At 42.4% G+C, this 14282-nt stretch overlaps 1 protein-coding gene across 4 annotated transcripts in view; it reads left to right on the forward strand.

Moving 5' to 3' along the window:
* Window positions 1–14282, forward strand: part of LOC115401484 (disks large-associated protein 2-like) — an 87965-nt gene that overhangs the window by 72695 nt on the left and 988 nt on the right. For all 4 annotated transcript variants that reach the window (XM_030109736.1, XM_030109737.1, XM_030109738.1 and 1 more), the window contains 6 exons: window positions 4751–4807; window positions 10140–10498; window positions 11210–11295; window positions 11372–11778; window positions 12093–12184; window positions 13745–13897. In XM_030109736.1, the coding sequence (XP_029965596.1) occupies window positions 4751–4807; window positions 10140–10498; window positions 11210–11295; window positions 11372–11778; window positions 12093–12184; window positions 13745–13897 (1154 nt within the window). The remainder of the gene's footprint in view (window positions 1–4750; window positions 4808–10139; window positions 10499–11209; window positions 11296–11371; window positions 11779–12092; window positions 12185–13744; window positions 13898–14282) is intronic.

The raw sequence follows: 14282 nt of genomic DNA on the forward strand, positions 1-14282 counted from the left end.
AAATACAGAGGGGAATATTTGCTTTATTTGAAGTAGAATGGCATGCTACAAGGCAGGTTATGACCAACATAACAGCTTTGTTCTACAAACCACCACAAATCAATGCAGCTTTGTGATATCTTTGGTTGTTAAGTTTACAATTACAGTCTGGAGTATTTCAAAGATGCATTTTAAGGAATTAGTGGATGCAACCTTAGTCTCTAGTTTTAAAGAAGATGCTCGATGTATTTTATCATACATTTGTTTGAGATATAAGCATTTTGAGTTCTACCATCTCGATGCTTTAACACAGTGATCATTACCTTTGCAATTTTCTGAACTTCTACACACAGCTTTAAAAGGGCACAATAGTTAATGCCCACGTCAGCCGGGGGAAAATGACTTAGCTTGTTGTTACCACAAGGGTCGATGAAGGTTTCTCACATTTACTGATTTCAAATTCTTATTCCTGTTCTAAACCATGCACAAAAAGTAAGGACGTGTGTTTGGTAGAGTATTTCTTAATCCACACAGTGCTCATTGGCATTAGAACTAACACCTTTGCAGGGCTTATTTTGCTTTTAATGAACATGCATTTGCGGGATGAGCAGTGGAGCTGAGTACATCCACGATAGATTTTTAAAATCTAATCTGTCATTGCCAAGCAGCTTTAGATGTAGGATTAAGGAAACACGTTACTTTTTTTTGGCATTTTAACTGTCTTCATAGAAGAAGCAGGAGCCTTGGTAGCATGTGGAAGAACCGCACACAGCCTGGCGCCTCCTTGTCCTGGTCGTCACCAGCCTACTCACTACTCACACACTGCTTTGGGAAGACGTCACACTCGCCAACCAGCATTTGTCACAAGTAACTCATGTAGATGCGATGATCTCTCTGGCAATAAATCAGAGAAATTGAGTCTCGTCCTCGATTGTTTGGATTTGGGATCGCCTCTACTTGCAAAATTTAATCTTGAATACTGTGCGACTTGAAAATAGGAAGTGAGATTAGGAGATCTGAACTAGAGTCAAGGACAACGTCATGAAGATGATTGGTGTTGGCAGATGTTTTAAAAAGCTCAGCCGTACTGAATATCCCACAAATGCATGCTTCTTACAAATGTGGTGCCATTTGAGAGAGAATGATCGGTCATTACAGAATACCCATCAAAGAAACTGACAGATAAGTGACCCTGTTCTCACTCAGAAATGTCCATATTGAATTTTTTATCACTCTCTTGGCCCTAAAGTTGTAGTAACACCCACAGATAAATTATCTTTTGCCTTACCAACAAACTGTTCGTCAAGCTTTCCTCATTTTTTAAACACAAAATGCGAGACTGAAAGCTTGAATACGACAAATATGATTGGGTAAATTTAGTTTAAAATGAGTTTAAGCTGTTGCAGATGTTTTCCCAAATGAAAATCTCATTTTATCTGTTTTTATTTGTGGTTTTATTTATCTGTTTACTATTTTCACTATAGGCAAAGGGAGGGTCTGTTGGGGTTTCGGTCATTGATTTGTATTGGTTTGTTGTTTGATATGATCATACATAAAAGGTTAATTCACCCTGCATCCATGGGGGCGTCACCACTGTATGTATATATGTATGTGGCTATGAATCACATGCTTGTTTTATTTGAGAGAACTACTACACCGACACACTCGTTAAATTCTGTCAGTCCAGAGGAACCATCCGGAGTTTCTAAACTTTACACACCCTGGAGTCCTGCTAGTTGTCCTACGTCAAGTCATCCATTCATTTAAATCATTCATCACGTCATCAAATCATCTACCCCATCTCTCTAAATCGACCAGAAACATACAGTTAATGTCTTTACAAAGGTTGATTTATACATCATGACAGGACAGAAAAACGATTCTCCTGACTCATGTTTTGGATTGTTTGGCTGGAGAGTAAATTTAAAAAGCGACTTATGTGTCAGAATATGCTGGTAAGTGCCATCAGAGCTCACAGGTTGGAACTGGAGCAGCAAAAAAACAAACCAAAAAAAAAAAAAAAAAAAACTCTTACGAGACACAGCACAACGAAAATGTCACCAATAAGAAAAAGCAACAGCAGAATTTGAAGTAAACATAAAGAGAGTCCAGTGTCTGAAAAGTTGTGATTGACTGGACCCAAAAAAATAAATAAATAATTAAATAAATAAGAAGAAGAAGAAGAAGAAGAAGGAGGAAGTTGTTCGTTGACTAATAGTTTGATGGTCGGAGCTGGAAGAACAAATCACCATTTCAAGTTGAGGTCTCAGTGATAAGAAGGAAAAACCTCAAATCTCTGAGGAAACCATGTAGCTGTAGGTATTTCAAGATCGTCTTGTGAGGTTGTAGATCACCAGATCCATATTTTAAATTACTCAGAAATAGTGACTGTTTTCAGAAGTGGTAATAACTCACTACCAGGATCAAACGTGAAGAAATCAATTGGACTTCCTGTTTACTCGTTCTTTATGCCGTACTGGTCTGAAAAATAAGACGATCCAGATTCTAAACCTTTACGTTTTCAGTCAGTGTTCGTTCTCTCTCCCGTCTTTAACCACTGTAAGCACCATAGTACGATCTCCTCAGACTGTTTTTCTGCCTTTTTGTGTGCTCCTTTTTCTTACATCGCAGTGACATTTGTTTGCAGCGTCACAGCTGCTATAAATTTCAGCTGTATCGATCACCACCAGATTAAAACGACCATTACAACTTTCTAAGCAAACCATAAAAATTATGTTTATTGATATTTAAAAGACCGGGAAGAGCAGATATCTCCTTTTCCTTACATCCTAAATATAAGATGACCTCAGTTCTTCAGATCGTTTTTTTCCCCCCTAAAACACAATGTGGTTCATTTTAAATCATTCATCTTAAATTGCACAAACTTTATCTTTACTACAACTGTTAATCTCTAAATGTAGGCTTCAAAAAAGACGAGTGCATTACTGTTTATTTGCACAGTCATGTTATTTTTCACTATCAGTATATAGTCTGAAGCTGATCAAAACAAAGAAACAGAGACGTCACATCGACATCGTTGCATCTTCAGCCCCCATGCTCACGCTCATGCCCATACAGCCCGTCGCTCATCACATGCCACCACCCCACATTCCACCCGGACCCGAGTAAGAACAGCGTCTTACCGGCCTCTCTGCCGGTCTGAGCCCACGACAATGGCAAGAGCAACCTCCGGCACCAGCGGACGCAGTCGGATGGAGAGGAGACGCTGTCAGAGCTCGCTCAACCGTTTTCGTTGTGAAATTTGAGTCTTGAACACAAACGGAGCAAAAAGGTTTGAGAGGTCGTGCTGAAAAGGCACAAGAGCGAAGGTCTGTTCCATGTTCTCTGCATTAGAACTATTCTGTAATGAGGTCAGCTTTCACTTTACATCAAGTCCATGCAAGTATTGTCATTTGTGTTACTGCACTTGAATAATCTCAGAGGACGTTTCAGTTAATATTGAGCCAAAACCTTGACATGATTTTCTCACAGTTGGGTTTAAGAACAGCTACTCTACCTGCACTTCATGTAAAGTCTAACTTAAGATCGTCCAAATATCGTTTGAGCAGTATAAGATTTAAAAATAAATAAAAGTTCCCCATGCTCCAGTACAGCATGTTAACACTGGGAATGCACTATGGGAACACAAAACACGAAAACAGACCTTCTGGAATTTTAGCCTCAAGAGTGTTTAATTTGTCCTTTCAGCACATTCTGTCTGACTTCCTTTATTACCCCACTGTCTGATCCCTAATTTGTGTTAGCGCTACAGAAATGCCACTTAACAGAGATGGCAGTTCTTAGCATTCACAGTGGTTAATCCAGTTTTCTCTCCAGTCTACATGTGATTATGACATTTTCCTGCAACGTTCGGTGTCTCTCTCATGAGACACCGTATTGATTAAAAACCATATCTCCTCCTATAATACCCTCCAATCACACCGTGAAAAGAAAAATTATTAAATTGGTTTTATTACATCCAGGAACTCAACCCGATCGTAACGTTTCTGTTAATAAAGTCTAATTTATTTCTTATGAGTCTCTTTAGTATGAAAAAATACAGCTGTCCCTTTTCAGATGTTATCTCAGGCCATATGTTTTAGCGCATTATCAAATCAGGTTAAAAGACCAAAGCGAAATTCTTCACAGCCTCAACCAACATCCACTGTTCAAAGACTTTGAAATATTTTTGCTTGAAGGACTTTGACTGATTTGCATTTGGTTCATTCCTCTTTGGATAATCTTTTACCAGTTATTTTTGTTTGTTTGTTTTTAATTGTGATAATGTTGGTCTTGCCATGCCTTGCCGTGAAATTACAACCTTGTTATCGGACGCTGAGTTAAGGCCCTGCGGAGGGATGCTGCCTTTGAGCAATGCCTGTTCAGTTGCAAGTTGTGTCAGTGCTGTTAGAATGTCTGCATTTTGAGGCAGAAACACAGTCAGTGCTGGATTATTTACCAGCAAATCAGCCTTTAACCTGATTGAGCTAAATAACGGTTAATTGCAAATATGATTTAGTCAATCTTTTAGTCCAATATTTGTTGAAAAAACTGATTTGATACATTCCCAACTTAAGAAAAAGCCTGTGTTTCTCTCTCTTCTTGCCTGTTAATGACTGAAACTAAGAAAAAAACCCTGAACAACCTGTAAATACTTGCAATGCTCCCTCTCATGACGGGTATGTATTTGAAAACCTGATTTCCTAGTGTTGGTTGTGGGGCTCGGTACCTGTGCCCGGCCGCTCTAACCGGTGTTGCTTGTACGTTCCAGGGATTCAGTTCCGTCTCCCTACTTCCTGCAGCGTGGACCGCGCTCAGCCTCCTCCAGGTACCGCTCCATCTCCATCCCTTCCCCTCTCCGACATGCCAGCTCCGATCTCTGCACATTTCAGTTGCAGTCATGAATCCATTAACACTGCAAAGACAAAAAGAAAAGTAAATGAATTACATACATTTACATGAGAAACAGCATGAGTAAACATACACAAAGACATGATACATATTGTGACCACAAGCAGAACTACAGCAGAGGTGACTCCCATTTGCATCTACATCTATAAGTAAGTATAAGTAAAAGATCTCACTGCAGAGACAGAGAACCTCAAAATGACTTCGATCAGAGATAAAATGAAGACGTAGTAAGTCAGAATTACTCGAAAGCAAACTCTTTTTTTAATCATACATTTTAAATACTAGTATATAATTAATGGCGTTTACGTTTTCATACATTCTGCTTCACATGTCAAGTCAGTGTAAATGTTTAGTCGGTAAATTAATGAAGAAACTGTGATACAGCACGCTTCAAAAGTGATCAGTTAGTTTATTATTACTAAATACTCATCTGTGACACGCTTCGTTCTCTAGTAAAGTTAATTTAATAACGGAGTGGAAAAAGTCTGGGTCTGAAAGGCAATAATAAATTACATGAGTTGACAGTCAGCAGTGAAGGTCAGAGTGAGGTTGGGGATGATTATTCTGTGTTTTAAAACAGGAACACATCTCTCACGTTGTGTTGAATTGCTTGCTTTAAAAGCGTAATGTTCCGGGACTCCGGCTGTTTATTTGTAATAATACAATTGTACGGCAACGCAATTTTTACTGCATGACATTTGGAAGTCCATTTAGTCTTGGCTGGCCCTTCAGCGCTCGCTTCTATTTGCTGAACGGCCCTGTGCAGCGGTGCTGAGCCAAACGGCCAAATTCAAACACACACAGCCGCAACTGGCCAAACACAGCACATGCTACTTTCCTTTCCGCTGAAACTGAAGCATTTACAAGGAAAAAAAAAAAAAAAATCAAGAACAGGCAAAGGCAGAATGAGACTGACTGACTGACTGCATGGTCGTATTCGCTGTAGTGTAAGAATCAGATCAGTTTTCTGGTCTTGTTTTCTGAGCTTTCCTTCGTATTGATTCACACCACTTGTAAAGCAGTTGTCTGCAAAAGCAACAGCAGGCGGTAACAGTCAGTAGAGAGGCAGTTTTTTTTTCCTTTACAATTTACACCTGATTAACACTGAAGCACTTCTTACAATTTTTTTTAAAGGAAAATACAAAATATCAATTTGCACATTTGGACGAAAAAACAAAAACAATATTTGAAGCACATTACCCAACAAGGTCATACACATTCAGTAGCTGCTGAAAATAACTAATCACACTGCAGTGCCACTTCATTCCCGTTTTGGTTCAGAACCTCTTCGTTTGGCATCGTATTAGGCAAAAAGAACCGAGATGCACCATACCCGATTAAATGTCAACTCTCTAATGTCTGAAGTGTAACTGTACACAGGCTTTTTTCAAGAACTGTCACACTTATGTAGACATCACAAAAACCAATATCTAGAAGCTACAATTGGTGTTACTTAATTCTCTTGCAGTAACTTAAACAGTCGCTGAGCAATTTTCACCTGGAGCTGAAGCCGCTATTCAGAGCCCAGTGCCTGGGTGGGAGAAGATAAGACATCTGCAGAGGTGTTTTATATTCAGCACGTTCACATCTTTGTCACATTGTACACAATGACTGTCCACTCCAGTCGCAGATTAGTTCCGGTACATCCGCTGTGGCTCGCTTGTCAAATCACACTGCCATTACCAATATATTGTTGGGAGAGCCTGTTTGCTGGAGGACGCTCGCTGGGAAAAAAAAAAAACATTCAGACCACATAATAAAAAAGCAAAAGTACTGCATTTGAAATTCTGGTTCAGTCAAAAACCATAAGTGCAGGTTATAAAGAAAGGTGCCCTTATCAAATTTTACCTATGTATTGTTGGTATTTTCTGCAACTGTTGCAGTTTTATTTTTTTGTAAACTGCATTTGCCACAGCTGATTAAACCTGTGCACTTGCCCTTTTGATGATAAGGTGATTTGGAGACAAGTTGATGGATATATCTGGACATTCCTCTCAGAATGAAAGGAAAGTTAACTTTACTTTAGATGAGATAAGCTTATGTTAGTCCCACAGCAGGACAATACCAGGCAAACAAAGAAAAATACTACATATACACGAGTGCATTCACACACAACATGTAGAATGTGGATGGAATTTTGTTCATAGAGGTGTGTGTGTGTGTGTGTGTGTGTGTGTGTGTGTGTATGAGAATATATACACAGGACAAGTTAATAAATACTCAAACTGTGTGTACAAAAGCTAAAATTATACAGTGTTACAGTAATATTGTACAGTAATATCTGTGTGTGTGTAAATTCAGACTACTTGTACTGTATGTTCGTCCAAGCAGTCAAGTTTTCTCTTGTTAGAGAGTGAATTCTGGAAATTAAATGTCTTCACTGAACAAAAACGAAAAAAAAAAAAAAATCACAATTAATTCTGCTTCGTGAATATAGGTGTATAGTCAAACATTCATATCCAAAAATAAAGCATATAAAAACCCTGTAGTGCTGACTCGGTCTAATGTTGGATGATTGACTACTTGACCAGAGTCAGTTTGCTCATATTAGGCCAGTTCCCTCTTTCTGAACGTTCCAGGTCCTCTCCTGCAGCGCCACCAGCAGGCCGAAGGAGTATCTGTGACTAAATTCCACCCTCTGAGTCACTGCCTTTCAATACACTTGTTGCTGAGCACATTAGTGATGTTAAAGAGGAGACGCACTGGAAACCAAGTCAACTTCTAACACTGGAGGGTGAGGCGAGTGGTTCAGGTTTGAATGGAATCAATAGAACGCGAGTCAGTGCGATGTCCCCAGAATGTATGAAAACACAACCCGCCTCTGTGTGTGTGTGTGTGTGTGTGTGTGTGTGTGTGTGTGTGTGTTTGTGTTTGTGTTTGGAGAGGTCAAACTCTTCATGCCCGAGTGTTTGAGTAGACAAGGCATCGCAATCCATCTTTACTAAATAATGCATTCAACACTCTGAATATTTGATAGCATTCAATTAATGGGTGTGTGTGGCAGCACACTGACACTGAGGTCAGCCCAGTTGTCCATTTAAATCTGTTGCTGTCTTTTTTGACCCCCCCTCGTGATTTGTTTGCGGGCCACATGGCGGCCGTGGTTAGCGCTCTTGGCTCGCACAGGGAGAGGGAGAGACTTTAAATACTGCCCAGAGTTTGCATGGTTTCCCTCTGGGTGGATGGATGGACGGATGATTTCACAAGTGGATGACTGGAGAAATGATTTGGAGGCCGATTTCTGAATAGAGCCAGCGAGGATACGTCCCAGCGCAGTATAATTGCACAAGCTGTGAGTCACAGTGTCATTCTTCTCAGTGATCCTTTTAAATGTGCCAGCACTTTATTCACTGAGCAAAATCCTCAATGGAGAAACACAAGTTGGTGAAGTCATTATTCTCTGCTTGATTCACATTGTGCCGGGCTTTAGCCTGTGATACTCAAACTAAAAAGGGACATTTTCTGCATCTGTACTTTCATGAGTCGCTGTTAGCAGGTGAACAATGCTGATCACAGAGCGAGCGTTCTTTTTGTCTGGCAGTGAAAACCAAATAACTTTCAAACAAGTCATCTTTAAAGCAAATTAAGCATAAAATGATGGCTGAATGAATAAATGATGCATTTATGTCCGTTTTAGGACAAGGTTGACTAAAAATGACGGCTTTTGGTTTTTCAACTTGAAGATAAAATTGAGCTCGAACATTTAATAATAGTAATGTGTGAGAAAAGCTCCTCAGTCCTGTCAGGTTTAACCTGCAGCTTGCTTCAGAAGAATAGGCTGGAATTCAACCAATGACCAATATTCATTTTCATTCTGAAAGTCATTAAGGCCAAAACAGGTAAAAAAAAAAACAATCTTAAAACACACATGAACAGAAGATCAAGAAAATGTACCAGTAACCATAAACCGAGTATCAAATAATTTTCAAACCACTAGAAATTAACCTTGAAAGTACAAAAATTGAAAGTACCCAAAATAGCACTGCTCAGTGATTCTTTTATTTTAGCAAACTTTACCAACTTTTAGCAACGTCAATCAACAAAATCGCAGTCATTTTTAGCCTTAAAAATTGTTCTTCAAATACGCCACATTTTTAACTGTATATTATGTTAAACATTCCATTTTAACTTGCATTTTAATCACACAGTTTTTTTTAAAAACATTATATTTTGAACTGAAATTGATCAGCTGATCAATCCACAGCGATCAGACTGCAAAACTGAAAGCTCACCGGCTCTTTCTGCCTTCCTTCAACCGAGCTTTAATCCAGACTCCTCAACCATTCTCTCCTGTGAGCCAGCGCCTCCAAACTCCCCTGATCCCCAGATCACCTCCACCTGCTGCCTCCAGACACACACACACACACACACACACACGCACACACCTGATGCACTCAGGCATGGAGGGCGTGGCCTGCTGCTCAGTTACGTACCAATTCACTCCAGTGCAGCCATGACTGTGGCTCATGCATCACAACATGTTGAGATATCTAAAGGATCGATATATAATAAATTGCTGTGATTATGTAAATAACATTATACAACATTATCAACTCATTTGTCAAAACAAAAGACAAGTATTTACCGACTGCAGTTCACCAAACTTTATGCCTTGTACGGATCACTCACTCAAACTGGAGAGTTTAGCCAAAAACTGCTGCATAATCACACAAAACAATATATAATAGGAGAAGCTGAAAAAAGTGCAGGCGACCCTGATAAACTGCAGCCACGATCTGCTCCACAACTGGAAGTAGACGTGTCAGTGTGTGTGTGTATTGTATGAATGATCACTCCTTTTCCCTCGGGTTCACCTTGACCATAGATAGATAGATGGATGGATAGATAGATAGATAGAACTTTATTCACGCACCTCAAACATCAACAACACAGTCTGGAATTTATCCTTTCTGTGCCACCTGAGTGAATTTGGTACCTTCACTCGATGAGGTCCATCTGGACGGATTATCTTCAGTTTCTCACTCAGAGAGAACAAATCCTTCTACATATCCCTTCATGGCTGATCAACACAGACACACTACAAAGCGGCTGTCACCTTGCTGGCGTTCCCCCCACTTGAAGCCCCGATGCCTGATCTCCCATCATGCCCTGAGAGTGTGCTGGTGACCGACAGCATTGGCCCTGCTGTCAGCTTTTTCGCATTCTCATGTTTTTTTGGTTTTTTTATTTTATTCTCTTCCTTTGTTTTTGCCTTGTCCTCGTCTTCTCATCGTGCTTGTGCTGTCTAGCGGTATCATATCCTCCCAGTTACAAGAAGACTCCACCTCCTGTGCCCCCGCGCACCACCACCAAGCCTCTTATCTCTGTGACAGCCCAGAGCAGTACAGAGTCCACACAAGATGCCTACCAGGAGGGCAGGCACCCGCGGGGCGGTCTGTGGACCACGGACAGCCTCGGCCGTCCCATCTACAGCTCCATGGACAGCCTGGACAGCACCAAGGCGGTCACCATGGCCATGGAGTCGGCGGCGAGCAAGAGGCATGCCTCTTTGGGCAGCCACACTTCCATCCAGACGTGCGACAAGGCGGTGCTGGTGTCCAAGGCCGAGGAGTACCTCAAAACCCCCCGTTCCTCCATTGGGATACAGGTAGAGTCACCACTGTCCAGAAATCACGTTTAGCTTCCAAGGCGTCCCAGAGCGACTGTAAAATGTTGCTTATTTGACCCATATTAGATGATATTAGTTCTAAATGTCATGTTTTGAATCATAAGCAAGTCAAATTAGCCACCGCGAAACTTCTTGTTGTGGCAGAACTAAAAGAATGGGAAGAATCTAAATCCACTCCTCCTTAGTTCAGAATGTTAAACGGACGATCACAGTACAAGTGTACAAATTAGTCAAACTTGTCGTTTTCAGTGTTTTAGCAAAACTTTCCAGCCTGCAGGGTTTTGGAGTCTTGTTGACCTTTAAATGCGTCAAGATGAACAACTGCATGCAGAGGGCTTGTTCGTGGTATCAGTAGTGAGGAGTAATCGCTGCTCCTCTCCAAATCAGTCGGTAATTTGTGTGCTTCGCCTCTTGAAAACATTTTTTATTGTAGCAAAGATGTTTTCAAGAGGCTTACTCGCTGTATCTGAACAAAGAGAGCAGCTCTCTGCCGTGTGCGCCTCCTGTTAGGTCACCTTTAAAGCAGGTTGTGAAATAGACACGGGTCAGTCCTGCAGGTTATTATGCAGACATGGAGTTCTTAAGCCATAAATCTCTCAACTCGTTTGTTTGTTCATTGAAAGATTTGAGGTTCTTGCTGTGTCGGCTCTTTTTCCAGCTCACTTGACGTTCTGTCGTGTGTCCTTACAGGTGGAAACTGTGACAGACTCTGAGACTGAGAGTAAAGGCCTTCCTCAGTTCCATTCGATCGGGATCCAGGTGGAGGATCACAAACGGTACGTCCAAACACTCGCGTGAATCTGTTCCGGTTTTTCTTGCAGCGGTTTGACGCGTCGCTTCCGTCTCCGTCAGGCACGGGCGGTTCAAGCGCTCCAACAGCGTGACCACTGCCGTGCAGGCAGACTTAGAGCTGGAGGGCTTCCCCTCCACGGAGGACAAGGGTCTGCAGTTCGGCGGCGGTTTCGGCCGCCACTCGGAGCCCAGCACGCCGACGCAGTACGGCGCCATCCGCACGGTGCGCACGCAGGGCCTGTTCAGCTACAGGGAGGACTACCGGCCCTCCAGCGGGCCCTCCAGCCCGCAGCCCGAGCCCTGGCTGGTGGAGCCCAGCCTGGAGAGCACCGACACGGGCCGGGTGTCCCCTCTGCGCCGGGACGGCAGCTGGTTCATGCAGCTGCTGCACAACGAAACCAAGCGGTTGGAGGGATGGTGCAAGGAGATGGAGAGAGAGGCCGAAGAGCACGACCTGTCGGAGGAGAGTGAGTGTCGTCAGGGAGACGAGTGTATCCAGGTTTTTCCGACATGTATGGATGTGTGACGATGTCTTTATGCCGTCCGCATGACAGTCGGGCCAAAGTGAACATTCTGAGTGTGAGCTGTCGTGTTGACGATGAAAATGCAGAATCGTGACAGGAATTCTCAGAGCAGATTGGATTCTTGTGAATGACTGGAAGACATTACTCACCGTCTTGGCTTCTGCCGAGCTCGCGGTGATAACACCAGACTGACTCTCCCTCTCTCTTCAACTTTCTGTGTTTCACTTCCTGTCTGTGTGTGTGTGTGTGTCCGTCAGTCCTAGGAAAAATCCGGAGTGCGGTTGGAAGTGCACAGCTCTTAATGTCTCAAAAGTTTCAGCAGTTTTACTGGCTGTGCCAGCAGAATTTGGTGAGTACTTCCAACACCTCGCGCCGTCATGCCGTTAACATGTAACACAATAGATCAGAGACGGACTTGTTGATTGGTTTTCTTTTTCCCGGAGCTTTGAGAAGGTGGCTTGTCCTGATGCCGCACTCGCGCGCCTTCCAGAAATAGAGCCGGGAGATCAATAGCGGAGCGGTCTCTCTGCTGATATTGACCCTGCAGTGAACGAAAGGGGAATTCCAATAGGAAGCAGCACCTGCGCTGAGCGTTTCCATTAATGCTCCGAGGCAGCGGTATGAATGAGAAGCCGGGGTTTGAATAATGGACTGTCACACTGTCTCAGTGTTTAGCCCTCATGTCACGTCGACCGGAAACTCATACCTATTCCAACGCGAACAATTCACAGAGTCAGCATGTATTAGAAGACAGCGCCGTCTGAAGTGGGGCCGTTTCTGCAGATACAGGAGAGAGAGAGAGAGAGAGAGAGAGAGAGAGAGAGAGAGAGAGAGAGAGAGAGAGAGAGAGAGAGAGGGCCGCAGATAATTAAAACAAAAATCTCAATACATGCAGAGTCTTGTGTGGGTGGATGAAATCTGCTTTCTGCCTGCCTTGTGTTGTTTACTTGCTATGTGTGTATGTAAGTGTGTGTGTGTGTGTGTGTGTGTGTGTGTGTGTGTGTGTGTGTGTGTGTGTGTGTGTGTGTGTGTGTCTTAACTCAAAGCGCAGCCCTCTTTTGGGTGGGTTGAGGCTTTCTCTCTCTCTTCCTGTTGATCGTAGGATGATGAATTAAGTCGCACATCGGTAGTGACAAGCTTTAGATTGCCCTGAGCTTTCAGATGTGTCTGAATGAGGGAACGACTCTGTGGCTTTAGGGAAGAGCTCCGCGTGAAAATAAAAGAACTGAATGTGCTTTTGAAGGTTGACTGGATTGACCGTTTGCTGGTCACGTGGTTCCTTGTGGCTCCCTAATTGGGCTGATTGTGGATTTCAATTGATCCAACTGGCTGATAAACATCCATGTAATGCAGTGATGAACGTCACCTTTAGATGTGGAAGATCATAGTAAATTTGTTGAAATCCTTTTAAATAAATTCACATTTTGTCTAAAGATAGAAAAGAAAAAGAGAAAACTCTAAAAATAGCGCCTCCAACACACTGGTGCTTGACTCAAAGTATTGAGCGCTGCTGATGAACGGCGTCTCCTTCCTTCTCCTGGGCTTTTTCTATTCTCAGCGCACGCGACCATAAAAATGACCCCTGCCAACCATTTATCACCCATGTTTCCCAAACGCACAGTGAACCAAATAAGCTGTAAAAGAAGCCATTAAAAGACGGTTGGGACCTTAATGCTGTCTTGTGCTGCCACACAGTGGACAGAATGCTGAGGCTCCGATTTATGTGATTAACAGCAGGAAATGTTTTTTGTTTTTTTTTGACTGATGAAAGCAGTAAAAGTACTACGATTCTTTATTAAGAATAAAGTAGAGCTTATATAAAAACGTCGTCAGGTGATGCAGATCGTCGTTCGATTTGGTTGGTTTGATTGAATAGTTTGACGCTCTGTGATGCCCGCTCTCTGCCCAGGACCCCAGTGCCATGCCCAGACCCACATCTCAGGACCTGGCTGGATTCTGGGACCTTTTGCAGCTTTCCATCGACGACGTCACTGCCAAGTTTGACGAGCTGCAGCAGATCAAGAGCAACCACTGGCAGCTGGTGGAGAGCCCAGAGAAGAAGGTGAAAGCTGATCACTGCTTTAAAAAAAAAAAAAAAAAAAAAACTAAAATGCACTCACGATAAAACTTACTTGTAATGGGCTTCGGATGAAGTTGCACAGCTTTCTGTTTCAGAGACAAACATTTGTGTTTTTATTGAGACTTGGAAGCAGCAGGAAGTTACAAAGCATGGACAGTTTTGGTTAGAAAGCTGGTCGCATCCTCTTAAACTGTCTGTTTTCCAATTAAAAATAGAAGCTGCATACATGGATGCAAATCCCTTTTCATTTTTAAGGGGAAGCATTAGAATTTCACGAGAGCGCCCGCATGTAGAGAACGATGTGTTGCATTACTTTGCAAGAGCACCTGAAGAAAACCCACGCATGCACAGGGAGAACATGCAAACT

Source organism: Salarias fasciatus, chromosome 15 (assembly GCF_902148845.1).
Source record: "Salarias fasciatus chromosome 15, fSalaFa1.1, whole genome shotgun sequence".
NCBI classification, from domain to species: Eukaryota; Metazoa; Chordata; class Actinopteri; order Blenniiformes; family Blenniidae; genus Salarias; species Salarias fasciatus.